The sequence below is a fragment of the Anopheles maculipalpis genome, chromosome 2RL (assembly GCF_943734695.1).
Source record: "Anopheles maculipalpis chromosome 2RL, idAnoMacuDA_375_x, whole genome shotgun sequence".
Lineage (NCBI taxonomy): Eukaryota > Metazoa > Arthropoda > Insecta > Diptera > Culicidae > Anopheles > Anopheles maculipalpis.
Window position 1 is genome coordinate 37607626 of NC_064871.1, and position 17695 is coordinate 37625320.

The 17695-nt window shown below is 43.9% G+C and overlaps 2 protein-coding genes across 8 annotated transcripts in view; both read right to left on the reverse strand.

The window, feature by feature from the left end:
* Positions 1 to 17695, reverse strand: part of LOC126559348 (uncharacterized) — a 164006-nt gene that overhangs the window by 97628 nt on the left and 48683 nt on the right. The window lies entirely within an intron of this gene.
* Positions 1 to 17695, reverse strand: part of LOC126556906 (sodium/potassium-transporting ATPase subunit alpha) — a 57790-nt gene that overhangs the window by 16223 nt on the left and 23872 nt on the right. For 4 of the 7 annotated variants that reach the window (XM_050212456.1, XM_050212458.1, XM_050212457.1 and 1 more), the window contains exon 2: positions 864 to 944. The exons of 2 other annotated variants lie outside the window; for them this stretch is intronic. In XM_050212456.1, the coding sequence (XP_050068413.1) occupies positions 864 to 944 (81 nt within the window). Of the gene's footprint in view, positions 1 to 863; positions 945 to 11561; positions 12003 to 17695 lie in introns of those variants that run through there. One more of the 7 variants, XM_050212461.1, reaches the window with a different exon arrangement.

Here is a 17695-nt window from a genome sequence, read left to right on the forward strand (position 1 = left end):
AATGCCAAGTTACATAAGTAGCGTACCGCGCCACATTTATGGATGCCCTATACGCTGGGATTATGTGCCATTAGGGTCCATGCCGTTGTAACGGCACGATAAAAAGAGAACAGACTGTGGTGTCATTTGTCCGTGCACCAATTCTAGCCACGGTATGATTTGTAATGTGTATGAGTCTTTTTTCTTTTTTTCTTTTTTTTTGACTGCTAAGTCCTAAGCCCTTCAACATCGACGACGCATGGGACAGGCGCATGTACGAGATTAGGCAAACTGCCAATCGTGGCATTTGGTACGGTATGAATATCGTGTTTGGGGTTTTTTTTTTTGCAACAGTTGCCCCAACTAAGCCTGGACAGTCGTCCGAATGATCTGCCGGAATTTAGCTCTGCAAAGCAAAGCGCTGCTACCAGTGACGGGTAAGGGGCGCAAGGTGTAAAAATGGGCGAAAACATACAAAAAGTCGTACATGAAAAATGACTCCTTTCGACTGTGATGGATACGATAGTACATCATTGCATCATTACAAATAATTGCACATTTGCACTGCTAAGGAGAAAAACAGGTGAGACAATAAATTGCCGAAGCTTTGTTAAGTCCAACGTGTAAGCATGAAAAGTTATGTAAATAGTGTTAGCTTTAAGGTTGGTTTTAAGTATCGCGAAACGTAATGTTTGTTAGTAATTATGTATAAATAGTAAGAACTTTACTGATAACATAATCAACTACATTTAATAAATGATTACTTTTTTGTGCTAGTGTTCAGTTGTGCAGTGATGTTGGTTAGTGTCTAGTGTTTTGCGTGTGCGTATAAAACAAATTAAGCATGTTGTTGTTGAAAAAAAAAAACATAATGTCAGTACTACCTTGAACTGGCCATCGGCTGTGCGATTGTCATCCTTAAGTGGGGCCACCGTGGCCACACGGTACGAGTCCGTCCTACCGGTCTACAGATGGGATTTGATGATGAATGATTATGTGTTCGTTTGTGTGTTTATTCATGAGTGTGTGTGTGTTTTTTTATGCGATTCGTTTATTCGTAACACAATGTCCAACAAAACGAACATTGATTGGATTGTTGCGTGCACGTTTTTTTTTAAACGATACACAAAAAGACATTTGTATGCAACGATAAGCATTAGCAATCCGACAAGAGATTCGTAATATTGTAGAAAAAAAGCAAAGGCAATAAACAGCAAACAAAAGATGGTAAAACAAAATTACACAACACACACAAACATCAGTCGAGCGCACAGATACACAAATACAGCAGAGCAGCATACGCAGAGATCACACACGGCAGAAGGTACACGATATCCGCGAATGCATGCAATATGTTGTGGGACGACACAAATCAGCCAGGCATAATTTTAGGAATAAGGAAACATGTAAACAAAACAAAACAAAAATGAAAATAAAATAAAAACATATTAGAATAAATTGAGAAATGAACCATGGGAATGGCACAAAACATGCATGCACGAAGTATAAAACAATCGGAGAGCCTTTTGTTCGGTGAGTAACTTACAATCAAACAAAAATCTGAAAAAAAAACCAACCGTTTATGTGCAACGAATTAGCGAACGAACTTAATATTTTTTAAACATAGCATTATTTGATGTCCTATATAGAAAAATGCTAACAAAAATTAGCGAAAAATACTTCCAACAAAGTATCGTGGTTTCGCATAGCGGGTGGTGTAATATATTTGTGGAAAAAGGTTAAAGGTAGAAACACTTCCTATGACATTACTCTCTTCCTGCTCCATTTATAGCTGAGTACCGCAGTCACGTAATGTAACTGTTTGTGGGAAGTGCGGGACACACAAATCTATCCGTACGGTACAATTATTGTGCTGGTATGCACGTAGCTAAGTATGTGGAATTTATAAAACCCTTTTCCGACAATAGCTGCAAAGTAATTATTATAACTGACATCGATCTACCAAGGAACTCACCACGGTGAGCTGCTTCAAAGATTGGCGAGTGTTTATGCAGTGCCAGCTGCTCCACTTTTTCGGTTGGAGCCATTGCTTACGGGCAGGAAGGTCGGCCAGACGTAAGGAAGGTTGATTTTCCGAGAGAACCCATTACAAATCGCTCAAGAAAAAAAAAGAAGACCGTTCCTATAATACAGTCTACGTGCTCTGCGCCTGTAAGAGCGGACATGCGCAGTCACGATTTTCAGGTTATATAATCGGGAGAATTGCTTCGATCGTCTCATTTTCTGCCGAATTTTCCCATGGTTGAAAATTATGTATAATACTGGTATGTATGTTGAGCACGTTTCCGCTTCGAGCAAAATGAACAAACGTATTTGCTGGAAGCATATCACAATTCCCATATCGGTGTGGTACATACCTAAAGGATGGATCGTCAGTAAGGGATAATTTTTAGCGGTGACCTTAGACTGTACCACTCTGTTCATTGTTTGAAATTCTTATGGGACTTAAGGTGTCGCCATTGGGAATCATGTGTTTGTGGAATGTGGAAAACCAGAAGCAGGGCAAACACCATTCCTTGGAAAAAAGCCCATCCACTTTGTTGATAGTGTTGAAATTCTGGTTTGTGAGTCAATGCCGATGACAATAATTACATGATTTCCTTTACATACTAAACAAAAACTACATCACTCATCAAACAGTACCATCAATACACCTACGAATGTGTCGTAAGTTTGGTGAGACGCTAGCAGCCGCACTGCAATAAAACCACTACCGTTGCACACATCGCAACTGCGTCCAAAGATCGGCTTAAGGTCAGTGTCGTAAACTCCGCCAAGCAGATGCGCAGCAAAAAAAAAAAGTAATAATGAAGCGGTACCATCTCTCGATTGCGAGATCAACATCACCAGCACCGGGCTTCAAAATTAAGATGAGGGTTTCAATTTGTTTTCGAACGTCCTGAACTTATGTTAAAAAATTTTATTCCTCAAAATCCTCAAAGTATTATGCGACCAAGATCTTTAAAGCGGATCATCGTCATGTTCTCTCACGGACATGGGCCTTTAGACGGTGGTGTGTGTTTGGATGAATATTTCCACGAGCTCTGATGACCGATTGGCCAGGTGCCAAACGCACAGTTAGTATACTTTAACACCGGTGTGAAAATTAGAAGAAAAAAAAAGCATAAAGCAAACACGTATCGAGCTCAGAAAATTGTTGTCATTTTTCTTCTAATAATAAACGGCATCATCGGCTAGCTCAAACATAGCGAAGGAAAAAGACATTTGCACGCGCCACATTCTGTACTGGTTATTTATGATTTATTAAGACCAGTTTATTCGATTTCTAATTTCAATGTCAAATTAAAAAAAACTGTGTTTATATGAAGCTGTTTTGATGGAGGCGCCCAGTTTCTTTTAGATTTGTTAAATTTTTATACCATTCTTTATGAATGAAAAAAGGAAAAAAAACTATTTATACGGACTGCAATTTGTTATTTATTGCATGTAATACTATAGTTCAACAATCGCTTCTTACATCTCTGGAAAATTACCCGTCATCAGTGTTGTTAGTGCACAACCAAAGGTGCTTTAACACATTTGTGTCAGTCTCTCGTATTAATCCTTCTATCTTACTATAATCCATGCTCAAACAACCACTTCACTCATTAACATCTACGTTGATAAACGTGCCACCATCCAAGATCAACATCAACAGTACCGTCAACTGTTACAAATGACCGGAGTGTGAATGCAAACAGCAAACACATGCTAGAGAAGCCTACCCTAACGGCGCAAGCAGGTTCGTATTGCTACACCCTTCTTCACTAGGACCGGGTTTCATCAAAACACACCATCCGTTGTCAAGTGCCGAACCATGCCACAAAAAACTAAGACGACCCAGTTTAAGTTTGCCGCTGCCTCAGAAAAAGATCGTACAAGCGTGCTGCGCGATGAATTTACGATGGGATTTTTGCGCTTTACAGCCCTAAATCTTGACAAGCATGCCGAGCCGGGGGACTCTGATAAGGAATGCTTTCCCAGCGAATGTACACCTCCCCGGACAAACCCGTGTTGGTAGACACGGGTAAATAGCGCCTATCGCCAGGCACGACCATTTTCCAGTGGTTGTGATCTTTGTAAAATCCGGATGATGATGACGATTCGCACACACGGCAAACTTGTATTGTTTACGTTTCCTGGTTTGGTCCGCCAAACTGCTCGTATCAACTCAAAACGGGGCAAAACGAGCGATTGAAAATTTGTGAGCAATCGGGTAAAGAAACCTTACAACAACACACACAGCGAGTGATCGAAAATTGCTAGTAAAACAGCAAAGAAACATTACCATCACGTTGAAGCATTTGCAAATCAATCAATGGCCACGTGTTCTGTGTGGAAGGGTTTTGCTGATTATTTACATTTTGCAGAATGTTTTTTATACACCGATCCTCACCAAAGCCGGGTGCACACATTGTTGAGTGTTGGCTGTAGTACGGCAGATGTTGATCGACCTTTCTGTCACGACAAGTAGTAAAAAGCCAGATGATCAGCAACGGTAACATATTGAGCGGTCACTTCTCGTTCGTAGTTTAAAATGTACACGGAGGATGTATGCGCGAAACATCCTCTCAACGCATCATCATCATCATCCGTCTTAAGGTCTAAGATTAACTGAGCCGCTGTTCGACTTACGCTTTTGCCCGATGGTTTGTTTATTTTTCGTTTCACTAATAAAACGTTGCACATACCATTCGACACTAGGCGCAGGCATTATGAAGCTGGCTGTATTTAGCTGTACAGCTTGATCACTTCACCCCGTATGAAATCCCGGATTGCTGGCAGCATAAAGGCACTGGTGGAGCATTTTCGCCCAAGTAAAAGCCATAAACCGTGTAAATACCCAAACTAACTTACATCAACACAGGGGCTGGGCGTACGATACTCGGCCTGAATCCCGAGAAGCGCTGCTGTCTCACATCTTAAATGTTAAATCAGCACTTTGCCAATCATTCTACTCCACAGTTCCAGTCGTAGCTGACTGATTCTTGCTCCTGGACGAAGGAAGCACCAGCAAAAAGAATGCTACATTGTAGCGAAAGAAACTGAATCTTGGCAAGTGGATTCGTTAGCGTGCTCCGAATAGGAGGAAAGCATCCACTACCTACGATGCACAAAAAGCCATTCACGACCGGAAACCTCTTCAAAAGGTTCAGCCACAATCAACCGAATTAATCTCTTTCCATTCCCCATCATCGTTTATCCGTCGCTCCATTAAAAGTTCCACCCACGTGACGGCTATTTGAGCAACCCTTCGTGCGGAGGGGGCATTGGCAAGTGTCCGTCACCGTACTCGTTTGCGGTAAGAAAGGCAGAAGTTTGAATAAACCTGTTCAACGCAAACAGAAGCCGTCAACCCTGCGCGGCGGCTGTCGTGTATCCCGAACGCGAAGGAATCTATTTCCGTTTCAATCCGGTTGCTTCCGGTTTCGATGAGAAGCACCATTAGAGTTAAGGGCAAGTGTGTCAATATTTGAACAATTTGCCATTAATAGGTACTGGCGATGGGGTAGAATCTACTACCAAAAGCGTAGTTTTCGTGTGTCAACAAAAAGAAGCATAGGCAAATGCTACCTTACACCACAAACTAAATATATTTTATTTATTAGTTGCGTGTTCGTTGAGGCTTGTCTATTTGGAGTTGGACAGGGCAAGGCAAGACGTAAAACGTACCTACTTAAAAAAAACCCAAACGTTTTATTGCCCTACGCCATAAAAGTAACTTGCCGTCTCTGTTTTGTACGATTTGCATCTGTCACATCAGGTCTCTCTCTCTCTCTCTCTCTCTCTCTCTCTCTCTCTCTCTCTCTCTCTCTCTCTCCCTTCCAACCCAAAGTACATATACAAACAACTTCAATCGGTCAGTATCGGTTTCAGGGTGTAAGGGGGCGGAGAAGAGTGGCAATGTAGACAAAGCTAAACGTGACAAGCAAAGTGCGATAAATGGTGCCCTACGACAGGGTGGGTATGTTGACCGGTAAACGTGCTATTTGTTCGAAAATAACACCACTTTTAAACGATAAAACAGTAATATGCCACTTTACAATAAACAAGTCGATTTTAAGTTGCATCAGAATGGGAAACTTACTTAAACGAATTCAAAATTATTGTTTTAATCGTTCGTATAAGGAGGCCTTTTTTATTTATTTGGATAATTCATTCATTATTTCATGGGTCTCTAACGCTGTTTCAGCATTGAAGCATTCATATTTCCAACCAACTATTCTTATGAGTAACTACTGCTGATCGTTGGAACTGCATTTGAATAAACATGAGGCAAAACTTAATCTCGGAAAACTACCTCTCTGTTTAGTTCTGTCCTTCCCCTAGGTACAAAAAACACACACTGCGCAAGGGAATCAAGCCACTCGTTGCACCACATACTGAATGTGATAAACAAGATCAAGTCCAGATCATGATCGCCCTGCTACAGGTAACGAACCGATATTTTATCGTCTGCTCGGAGGCAAAATGGAAATGTGACTGTGGTGGCAGGAAGCCTCTCGCACTCCATGAAAAGCTCTAAATTAAATCTCAACGTTTGCATCCTTCAGCCGGCGGATGTGTGCAATCTGATTCGATCGCACATTTCGCGGCCGCCGGGGGTGAACTCGGCTGGCGGGCTTCATGTCGCCTTGGTTCGATTACATCGGAGGTAAAAAAAAAACACATTCCAACACACCAACACCCATTTAGAGCAGTTTATTAGCATCAAGCCGTCACCCGACTTGTACCCACCTCCCCACATCGGCTCGCTAGGTTAGCGGCAATGTCGAGAACGCTTGGTTTACATCAATGGGACGTGATACATCCCACACCTCTGTGCTCACAGACGAACCGGCGAACGACTGTCATCTTCAAAGTGTTCAGATTTGAAAATTTATGAAATCGTAAATCTGCTTCCACGGAGAAATGGACTTTTTTATGACGAACATTTGCTTTTTTTTTAGCAAATGCTAAAAATTAAACAGTGACCTACGTACACAGAAACAGACAGACAATGCAGCTGGTTCCAATCAAGCAAAGGCGAATGAAAGTAAAATATAGCTAAGCAACTGTGGTCACTTTTTCGCTCAGCAATGTCCTCCAAAATGTAGACAATGAATGTACGAAAAATGAACATTTGCGATGTGCTTGCCGGCTGGTGCATACACACACACGATCAACAACCTTTTTCTATATAGCTTCACGGACCCGCAGCTAGCGATCCGGCTAGACCACAGTACACCGTCATCGAGCAAAAAGCGGTTTGCGTTCGCATGGCCATCCGTTCTGCCATCATCATTGACCCACAATCAAACAAAACGTGCTTCGATAATCGAAGTGGTGGGAATAGGAGCAACCGTATGGGCATCATCTGCACACATACACACACTAGTGGCCGATGGTTCGTGTTTCGCGGTCCAATCTATGTCCAACGAATCGTAGCGTCCCGATCGTGAGCGTGAGCGAAGGTGATTGATTTGCTGCTGCTGGAATGTTGTTGTGCGTCGGTTAGTGATTTGCGTTAGAACACTTGACACCATGAATGGGTATTTTTGTTCATGTAGACTGGTGAACAGATTGTCAACGAGCTGTATGAACTGTTGTCATGCATTAATTCATATGTATTCGTTATAGAGCAAGTGTGGGAAATAGAGTAGCTCGTACTATAGTCCAAATATTAGACTACAATTCGTTTCAAACATTTGCAATATTGGTTGTTAATGTGTAAAACGTTCACGAAAACTCTGCTCAATTTTTGAATGCTCGTCATTAGAAACTTGCCCCAACAGAGTTGCCGCATTGTTATGTAACATGCTTGAGTATGCTGCAACATACTTCAACGCAAATTGGTCCATGAAACGGCACAATTTTTCGGAACATTTCCTACAACTTTCCTGTTTCAAACTTGATTACAGCGGTTGATTTCTGTGGATCGATTAATTGCTAAGTTCGTTCGACAAATTCGTTGTACTACCGAGTTAGTTGTGTAATAATTTTCTTGCATTTTCAATGTTCTTTTTCAGATTTTGTGTGTGTGTGTCCAAGACTCTCACCCTCCGTAGTACAGCCACGGACTGGAACCTACCTGAGGCATTCTGCTCTCTAATGCCTGTCGAGAAGCGGGAAGGACACTACCAGCTGTAAGTGTGTATAGCTAGCGCTATCACACACCACCGCAGTGCAAATTTTACAAGTACGTACGTTAAGTCTCACTATTACGAAACATAAGATTTGTGGACAGCGAAACATAAGAAAGAAAGATAAATAATTGTAATGAAATAATAGACGCACACACATACACTTAAACAATCGACATGTAAAGCAGAAATATATATTTCAAAGCAATGTTAACATTGACAAGTAGTGTGGCCACTCCACACAAGGACGACACGCATACAAGCGCAGGGATGGCCACGACACGACACAACTTTATCCTCCCCAGTGTTCGTGTTGCGTGTACGGAACGAGAACACACGCCGTCGATCGAAACAGTTGCGCAACGCGACGTTTTCTTTTCCATCGGTGCCATACGCCTCCGCGCCGAGACGGTTTTTCTCTTTCCACCATCCCCAGCTCATCTCGAACTGGTGAAGGTGAGAAATTGAGATGAAAAACAGGAAGCGGGAGAGCTAGAATACTCGCAGCTGGCACCTTAAAAGCTCCTGTTGGAAAACCCATTTCCCGCTCGACCGATTCTCCGTATTCACAATCACGGTCACTCATCAGCGCCAGTCTCTCACGATTGCCATGTGTTTCCACTGAGGAAGGAACAGCGCTTACCCAGCTCTGCTCTTCGAGTTAGCGTAAAAGAGAATTTGTTACCTCGAAAAATGGCACCTGCCGACGGAGAGGAAACAGAAAAATAACACAAATACGTAACAGATGGGATGTACCCAGTACCGCAAAAGATATTCTGCACGTACAAATATTGCCAAAAATATTATTCTAACATGTTTTTAAGCAGACGGGAAGGTTGCTGTAACCGGAGAATAGCGACAACAGCCTGTAGATGACGTCTAGTGGCCAATATGGCCAAACAAGTCAAAGAGGAAGCTCAAAGCGTCCAGATAGAGAAGCTGTTCAACACTTTGGCGACTTAGCAAACAGCTGAACATAGCTATGTTTTTAGCATTGCTCAAAAATAAACTTTGATTTAGGATTGCCATTCGACTATGCCAATGGCTTAATATTTTTCCGTGTTTTTGGTCCGATTGTAATATCTGTTCTTACCAAAAGATCATATGATCCTCAAACCCATTAGTTCCCAACTATTTTACCACGAAAATATAATGCTGAATACGGTATTTACTGTTTTGCAGTAACAATAGAAGTGGCAGTAGTAATAATAGTAGTAGAAGTAATAGCAATCGTTGAAGGTGTTGGTAACAGTTGATGATTATGAATGATGGCGCATACATCCGGTGGAACGGGCAAAAGGTTCACGAATAGTGTTTCACTTCCTTTCAATCGCACCTTACAGCAAGCACTTAATCCTTTTCCATTCTTCAATCGCTCTCTCCACGCACTGTGTCAATTTTTGGCCCAGCCCGCAATACTACACACGTCCTCCTTTTCATAACACTTCTAGTGCACGACGAGCATCAAGCAATTCACTATTCCATGCGCACATCCTCTCATCACAGATCTCGCAAATGTCGTACAGTATAACAAAATGTTTGAAATTAAAATAAAAAACTCTAACGTCACGTAAGAAACTTTAGTACATTTTTGCTTTTTTTGCCCTCTCGAAAATCCACTACACCAGACGAATCACAAGATACACCCTTGCCGTCGCGTTAAGCAAAAGCAAAACATTATATTTATCACATCTCGCTTCTTCTCGCCGTAATTAACCATTCTTTCTTTTAGCGTTGTCGCATGTTTTTTAGCACTTTTAAATCCGTTTTTTTTTTAATCGAGTTTTGCTCTTCACACGGAATGTATTTCTGAGTTGTTCGGTGTGCTACTACTGCTCGCGTCGCGGGAGACTACAGGAACCGCTCAAATGTCGGTGGTGAATCTATTTTCTGCCCTACTACCATATTTTTTTTTCTGTCTGTCCAAGGTCTGCTCAACCCGAATGAAACTGCGACACGGGGACGGAGGTGGACATCACACACATTTCACGTTTTACTAATGTGGTGTGGACAGTTTTCTGCTATGCATTGCTTTTTTTTTCTCCACTATAGAAGAAACATTCTAGAATAGCTTTAGATTTTCAACGCCCAAGGACATCATTATGTAAAGCATGACCAAATTCTACTCCCTCAAACTGCATAGCTGGCTCTCTGCTATGCCTACCGGAAAATTCCACTATTGTTTAACCACGAAATTCTGGTATCTTTTTGCGGTTAGCTCAACGTTCTCCGCGATCGATCGAGTGGGTGTTGTAATGCTTCAGAATTCGCAAAAGCGCGAAGCGTATAGTGAAAGAATGTCGACTGGAATGAAACCTTCACTAGTTGGTAGCGTTTGCGTCCCAGCCGCGAGACGCGTTCCCTGTCGTTAAGTCGACCGATACACGAAGGATCCACCGTCCTTCAGGATGAGCGAAGTTGCTAGTTCACCAGGAACTGACGGGGTAAGAAAATTCATGCTCTAGATAGGGAGTGCAGAGAGAGAGAGAGAGAGAGAGAGAGAGAGAGATAGAGAGAGAAATACAAAGGAGCGAGAGATATCGTCCCTTACACTCTCGTTAAAATATTTTGAGTTCTGTGCTCTCCTCTCGAACAGCACTCATTTTCATGCACCCATTTCCACCATTTTCCGTGAGTGCCCCAGGCAGGGGAATGCTCTCTCCGGAGAGAAAATGGAGTTCTCTCCATTTGAATGGGAAGGATAACAGTGTTTTTTTTTTATTGAACCATATTTTCACCTTACTCTAACTGTTCCTATGTCCTTATGTCGTAACCGGATGGTTCCGTGTTGGAAGAAAATTACAGTGACGCTCAGGTCGACATAATTAAGACATACAATTTTATTAAAAGAAAACCATCACACACACGCGCGCACGCACGCACGCACGCACACACACACAAACGCACGCTCGTACTCCTGTTGTAGGTCATATTTGGAGGTCATAAGGTGTAGCTACTTTAATTTTGGTGTGCGTTCCTTTACTAAATGGAAGTAAAAAAAAAAAAAAAGCGAACTGAGAGACTCAACACACTGTAGGAGGCGACCCCAAATTGGAAAGAATTGATCATGTGTCCTTGCTGTTCTAGGGATGCCATTCTTGTATATGGAAGAGCAACACCAGCGCTCACACTTGCGTTCACACAGCGTCCATCATTTTCATCCACTACACAGTTAGGCGAGAGCTCTGCTGAGTTTTCACACTGTTAGACACTTTTTTGCTTTTAGCACAAGTCATAGTCCTCTCGTAACAGTTACGCGATACTGCTTGGTTTGTATTTTTTCTTTTAATCAAACTGTACTGAGGACGTCGTCCAGTACCGTTGGTTAACGACCACGTCCAGTTGAGGGCACCTAATGGCTATCTATTACAGTAGCGCACAGACGCAACGTGTGTCACGAGCTCACGGGTCGATCTGCAGCAGCACCTTAGTACGCACCTATTGATATTTAGCTGAAAGACTCTTCTTCACGTTGAACTTTATAAATCTCCGCCGACCGGACTAAACGAACGAAAGGCTGGTTGGAGGTGGTGGTGGTGGGATTGAGCGGCACCAACAGCCACACACACGCACGCACGCACACACACGCTAAGGATAGGTGTGTGCTCGAAATACACACACACACACAAACGCGCGCACTTGCTATTAGGCGCACACCCAACTAAAACACACTCACACGACGCACGCACGCACACTCACGCGCACGGTACGCGCACACGAAAGCCACACGCCACAACGGAACACACGCTCACGACCAGCACACTGTGCGCTGAAGGGCGGACCAGTCCTGCTCCGGGGAGGGGGGTTGTGGTCGAATCGAGAGAACACCAGTAAAACGCGACCTTCTTCGATCAGGCACGGCGCTCAACTGAGCAGCATCAGTGCGGTGGCTTTCGTTTAAGCGCTTTCGAGCCGGACTGGATGCGTTCGGCGGTGCTGACGGTGGTGGACGGAAAAGTTACAGCGGCAGAGCGGGTAGGACGAAACGGCACAAGAGAACTATGGAACGGATTTGGGAGAGAGCGAGAGTCAAGTGTCTACTACCAGAAACCCCCCTCCCCTTCCCCCCTATTAAAAAGGGTAGGGGGGGTGGCCCATACCAACATCCTTTTCGATGGTTGGCCACTACACACATCGTAGAGAATCAATTTTTATGCTCTCGCTCTCTTACTTTTTTTTTCTTAGTTCTATCTCCCTCTCTCTCCCTCTCTTGTGCTTGTGCTCTTTTCTTCTTAGTAATCCACCTCCTGAGCCTCGTGTCTCAATCTAACCCACCACCTCCACCTAACCGTCCACAGGCAAATGCATGCACACACCGACATACTCTCTCTTGCGCTTTATCACTCGTAATCGAAAGCTTTCTGGAGCGCGGAATTGAACCGCGTGAACGACGAGTGCGCCAGCTGTATGACGTCATACTGCGTCACAAAATGTGTATGATGTTCGAATATTATACTCTAGGAGCATTACATTCCCTATTAGTGTCAGTATAAGTATAAGCAGATTTTATTTGCTTTTTTGTAACATAACTTTTTTCGAATAAATGCTAAGCAATTTTTTTAATACAAATAGATTTCTACTTTCTAGTACTGTCAAGCATTTGTGAGAGATTCTCCACGCTCTCGTTCGTGGCTACAAGTTAGGAGAAGGTATAGCCAAACAAAGCTTTCCGTGGAGAAGAAAAAAAAAGCTTTCGAAACACCAATATGGAAGACAGAGGTTTGGCTCGCGTCAGGAAGTTGGCATCGAACGAGCAATCGTGGCTCCACCAACCAACGAGCTGGTTAAGAATAAAATTGCATAATCTCATTTTCCACTCCAAGCACCAAGCGCCTCCATCACTCGCGCTACCAAAACAGCTCCTTTAGGTTATTAAGAAATCGAACATACTTCAACTCACCCATACAATTGCATCGGTTATGTGAGTTGCATGTAACAATCAACACACACACACAAAGACGAGGCGAAAAAAAAGCAATACACGAAGCAAACGCTAATGGGAACCAAGAGCGTACAAGTGACTGCTTAGCCTAACCGGATAAGGCACCGTGTGGAGCAGCGGCTTATCGCTAGATCGCGAGCAGTTCGTCCCGTACGTAATCCACATCTGATTGCACAATAGCAATACGGCTCGAACCAGCAGATTTGTCCACCGGCAAGCAGACATACCAGTGCTGTCCGGATGGGTAGTGACAGAAGAGACACTACTTTCAACCAATCTGGGACTATCGGGAGGTGCTGAGGGGCAAGATTTTTTTTTACGGTCCCACCAAATCGATTTGTTCTGTCAGTTGAACATTAAAAAGAAGCGAAAAAAAAAACAATGCCAGCACTGCACGTAGTTGTGTCAACCTTTACCTAAGCTTTACCATTTGAGCATTATACTTAGATACCGCATCGACAAGATAGGACCGAAGCACCACGGATTGGGAGGTCGCCCAAGAACATGGGCTTACACAACACAACAAATTGCCACATTTGCACAGCAACAACAGGGCTAGGGCAGGGGCATAGGCCCAACAAATTCGAGGGAAAGAAATAACAGCAACAAAAACACGCCAGGCAATCGGAAACTGTCGCTCTCTCCAACATGTCCTTGCTCTTTCCACATAACACTTCCACAAAAGGGCTGGGACAGTGTGCTGTGTTGCTACCGCTACCATGTTCCATTTACCGCATTATTTGTCTTCTCTCAGGGGTTCCTTTTTATAGAACAACATATCAAATGTCATGAAGGTAGGGATTAAAAATTGGATTTTCCCTTCATGCCCAACCCCATCGCCGTACGGATATCCGTCCTGATTCGGTTCTAATGCTGCTGCTGCTGCTGCTGCTCCGGAATGCCATTTTCGCTGTCCTTCTGCGCGAGAATGCCGGAGGTGTGTTTGTGTGTGTGTGCCTATGTGTTTACCATTGGATCATCTCACAATCCTTCGGTTCTGTTCCGTTCAACAGCCAGAACACATTGGAAAGGTTTGCCACTTCGTGCGGGATTTTTTTCCTACCCTAAACCGGCACTCTAGCGCGGTAAAATTGGAAGAAGTTTTATTAGATTTCCGCTTGCTTGCGTACTTCCGTGTCGGTAAAAAAAAATGAACAAAAATGCTTGGCACATCAACCAATACCACCCGATGACACCTAACGACAAGACAGGCCAGGAATTTGATCTTAAGAAATCATTAAATGTAAAACTAGGAAGAATCGATCAAATTTTAGTTTGGAAGGCTACAAATTATTGTTCGAATACATCAACGCATTTGACGCTCACTTTCACAACATGAGATAATTTTTCCAAAAATTTCGGAAGGTACGGCTATTGGAAGACGGTAACAGAAGTCGAGCCGGGCATGCAAGAAATAACCAATAGCGAACGAGTGTATTCTCAATTTTCATGTGGATAATAATTTTCACAACTTTGACCCATTCGAGCGTACAGATTGGCGAACGGCAAACAAACTATTAGCACCAGTACTGTAAACCACCACCACAACATATTATCGCTAGTATCATGATCGTTGGCAAACATCACCACCTCTTTTTCACTGTCCTTTGTGCGTAGCCATCTCTCTCGCACAATCCTCCCAATGATACACGGACCAAGCTTGTCAAAATTGGCATAAGTTTAGCGAGCGATAACCAAACACCCAATATCGTTACGTTCATTAGAGCTGTGCAGGAATTCAAGCAAGAATTCGAGCACGTGTTTTCATTACAACGTTTTCTCCTTGCTCGCTAGTATCGGGGCTGAAGATTAGCAGAAAGGTTTTTCTATGCCTTGCGATTATCGTGCCTCGTGTCATTATTATTTGGCGAACCAAAATCGATTAACGTGTCCGGTGTGTCCGTCCATTGGTCGCCTACGCGTCGTCCAAGTTGAAGATAGCGACAGCTCGTAGGCTCTCGATGACGCTTACTCTTCTCTCAACATGACGCGCTATCGATAGACTTGCGTGAGGCAATACTTAATCAAGCACTCAGGGTTTATGTTATCATCCATCTGCAGTAAACAGACGCTAAAAAATTAATGCGACTTTTGTTCAGTTCGCCCCATTTCGACACCTAACGAGTGGCCCTTGAGATTAAGTCGCACACACGGCGCTAACTTCGCTTGCCTTGGACTATACTTTGCACCGTAGCCCCGTTCTACTGCAGTGCATGTGTGGCCACTTAGCACGGTTCGGGAAGCATAGAAACACAGCGGGATTAAGGCAGCAGTTGCAAAATTAAGCCACTGGCCGAAACAACCACCATACCAAGCAGCGTATGGATTCGTTTCGCTAGACTCTATTCTAATAGGCCTCTTTTCCACAACTCCCGACAAGACCTTCGGGACTAGCACAAATCCAGAAAATGGACACCGTTTCTAACAAGGAAGACATAAATATTGAATTTCACAAGCAGTCTCCTGCCTGCCTGCCTGCCTGCCACGGGATGCATAGCATTATGCCATGTGGTGCGCCAACAGAACAGTGTCGTCCCATATTTACTGTACAACTATTCGCAACAAGCCGCACCGCAAGAAATATGGTCGGCTGTTGGTGTGCTACCGTCAAAGCGCGTGTTTCGCTTGCCACTCCAAACCGGCCACAGTTTTCAATTATGATGATCGCACTGATTGACCATGCTCGAGAACTTTATTCTGCCTGGTGCACGTTCCGGTCCCGCGGTACCGCGTCCCGCCCGCCAAGACGTTTTTCGACGCAATTTTCGGTACATATTTCAGCTAACTCGTTTTCAACGGGACGAGAAGCACGAGAAAACTTCGGCCTACAGCAGTGATGAGGATTTTGTATGCACGTTTATGCCTGACATAATTTAGCTCCGAGCAGCCGCCACCGTATCACCGAGGGAAATTGGCGCGCAAACCGAGGGCACACATGTCATGCAATATACATACGCATATATTGAGCGGAATCAGCAAAGGCTATTATTCAATTCCTCACGAAAACGATGCGACCAGTTAGCGGGCAGTAATATGTCCGCGGATACAAAGGTTCGTATCACTACGCTCCGCGCAATGGACGAACGCAGCTTTGCAAACTCGGCCGTAGTGTGAAGCAGGGAAAGGCAACAAACATCTGCAAGGTTGGACTTAACCTTCAATTTTCGGTTCCTACTTGTTGGTTGACCCAAAAAAACTTATCCCGAATAATCTACAAGTGATAACATGGTTCTTGTATTTCAAAATTAGCCATCTTACGAAAGGTAATGGTTTGCTACACATTCGATCGTTAGTTTTGCGAAAGGGGAGGCGATCAGTACGAGATTCGATACCCGATCCTGCCACTACCGTCTCGGCGACACCGTTTGTCTTAAAAGTAATTTGAACTTCATAAAAAAACACCATGACGATCGCAATATTTCACCAGCAAGAGCTTAAATAATGCAGCAATGATTTGACACTGCAATGGAACCTTAGCGCCTGTGCTCAATCATTCGTTGTTAGGGTTTGCAAAAAGGCAACGACTCCAACAACTGACGCAATAACCACCGTAAGAGGATCGATAAGGATGAGGTATTGGAGCATTTTCCTTCCACTAGTGCTCCATTAGCCTCCACCACAGCTTTTCCTACTGACGCGTACCAGTGCAGATAATGGAGTAAAAGTACACCTTCATTCCCCGCTTATCAGTGTTATCTTATCAGTTCGTATCAGTGCAACACTGCAGTAGCGCTCGACAGCAAGTGCGGACACAAACACACATGCAACGAGGCGCTTCACTGCTGCAGCCAACGGTGCCACGTACACCTTCCTCCAGGACGTTCCAAACTTCCTCTTCCGATGCCAATTATCTTTTCCGTCATACAACCATCGCCCTCCGAGGGAACGCTAAGGAAATGACGTAGGAAATGAATGCTCTCATTCCGGCTCTCTTGTCAGTTGATTCTTGTACGAGCATACAAAACCCATGATGCACAGGCATGCATCTTCCCTTCCAGCTCCTAAGTATGGGTGGCCCCACATATCTTCGGCGTACCTTGGCTGGTTGCCTTGCATGCGAACACATCAGAGGAAGATACGGCACGAAACGTCCTGGAACGGATGAGACCACTCGACGATGACTGAGCTGCTGTACTAATGAAACATGCTTTCCAAGCTGCGGCAAGCGAGACGACCATGCTCCATAAAGCATCACCATTACCATCATCGACGTCATCACCGGCTATATTGGCAGGCAAATGTCGAACGGGGCCGTCGACTGAATCCCGCATGCTCAGGTAGAAGCAGAACAGGAAAATTGCCATCGATGCTGATTCTTTCCCCAAAGTTAGGGTTGCTCAACAGCAACATATTTGTTTGCTTCTGTCAGCAAACTTCCATCTTATTGATGATTTTCCCAATCGTTACATATGCAAAATTGTTATCATCCCACCTCGTATACAACCATCTTTTTTTTCTGACGGGTATTGTCGTCACCGGCACGCTGTCAGGGTACGCGGGGCAAAAACCCCAAGATCCCCGCATGCATTACTTGGTGTGTCTATTTCCAATTAGTTCTAACGAACCTTCACGGTCACCGAACGTTAGCATAGAGCGTCCGGCTATATGTAGTACACACTCACACACACAC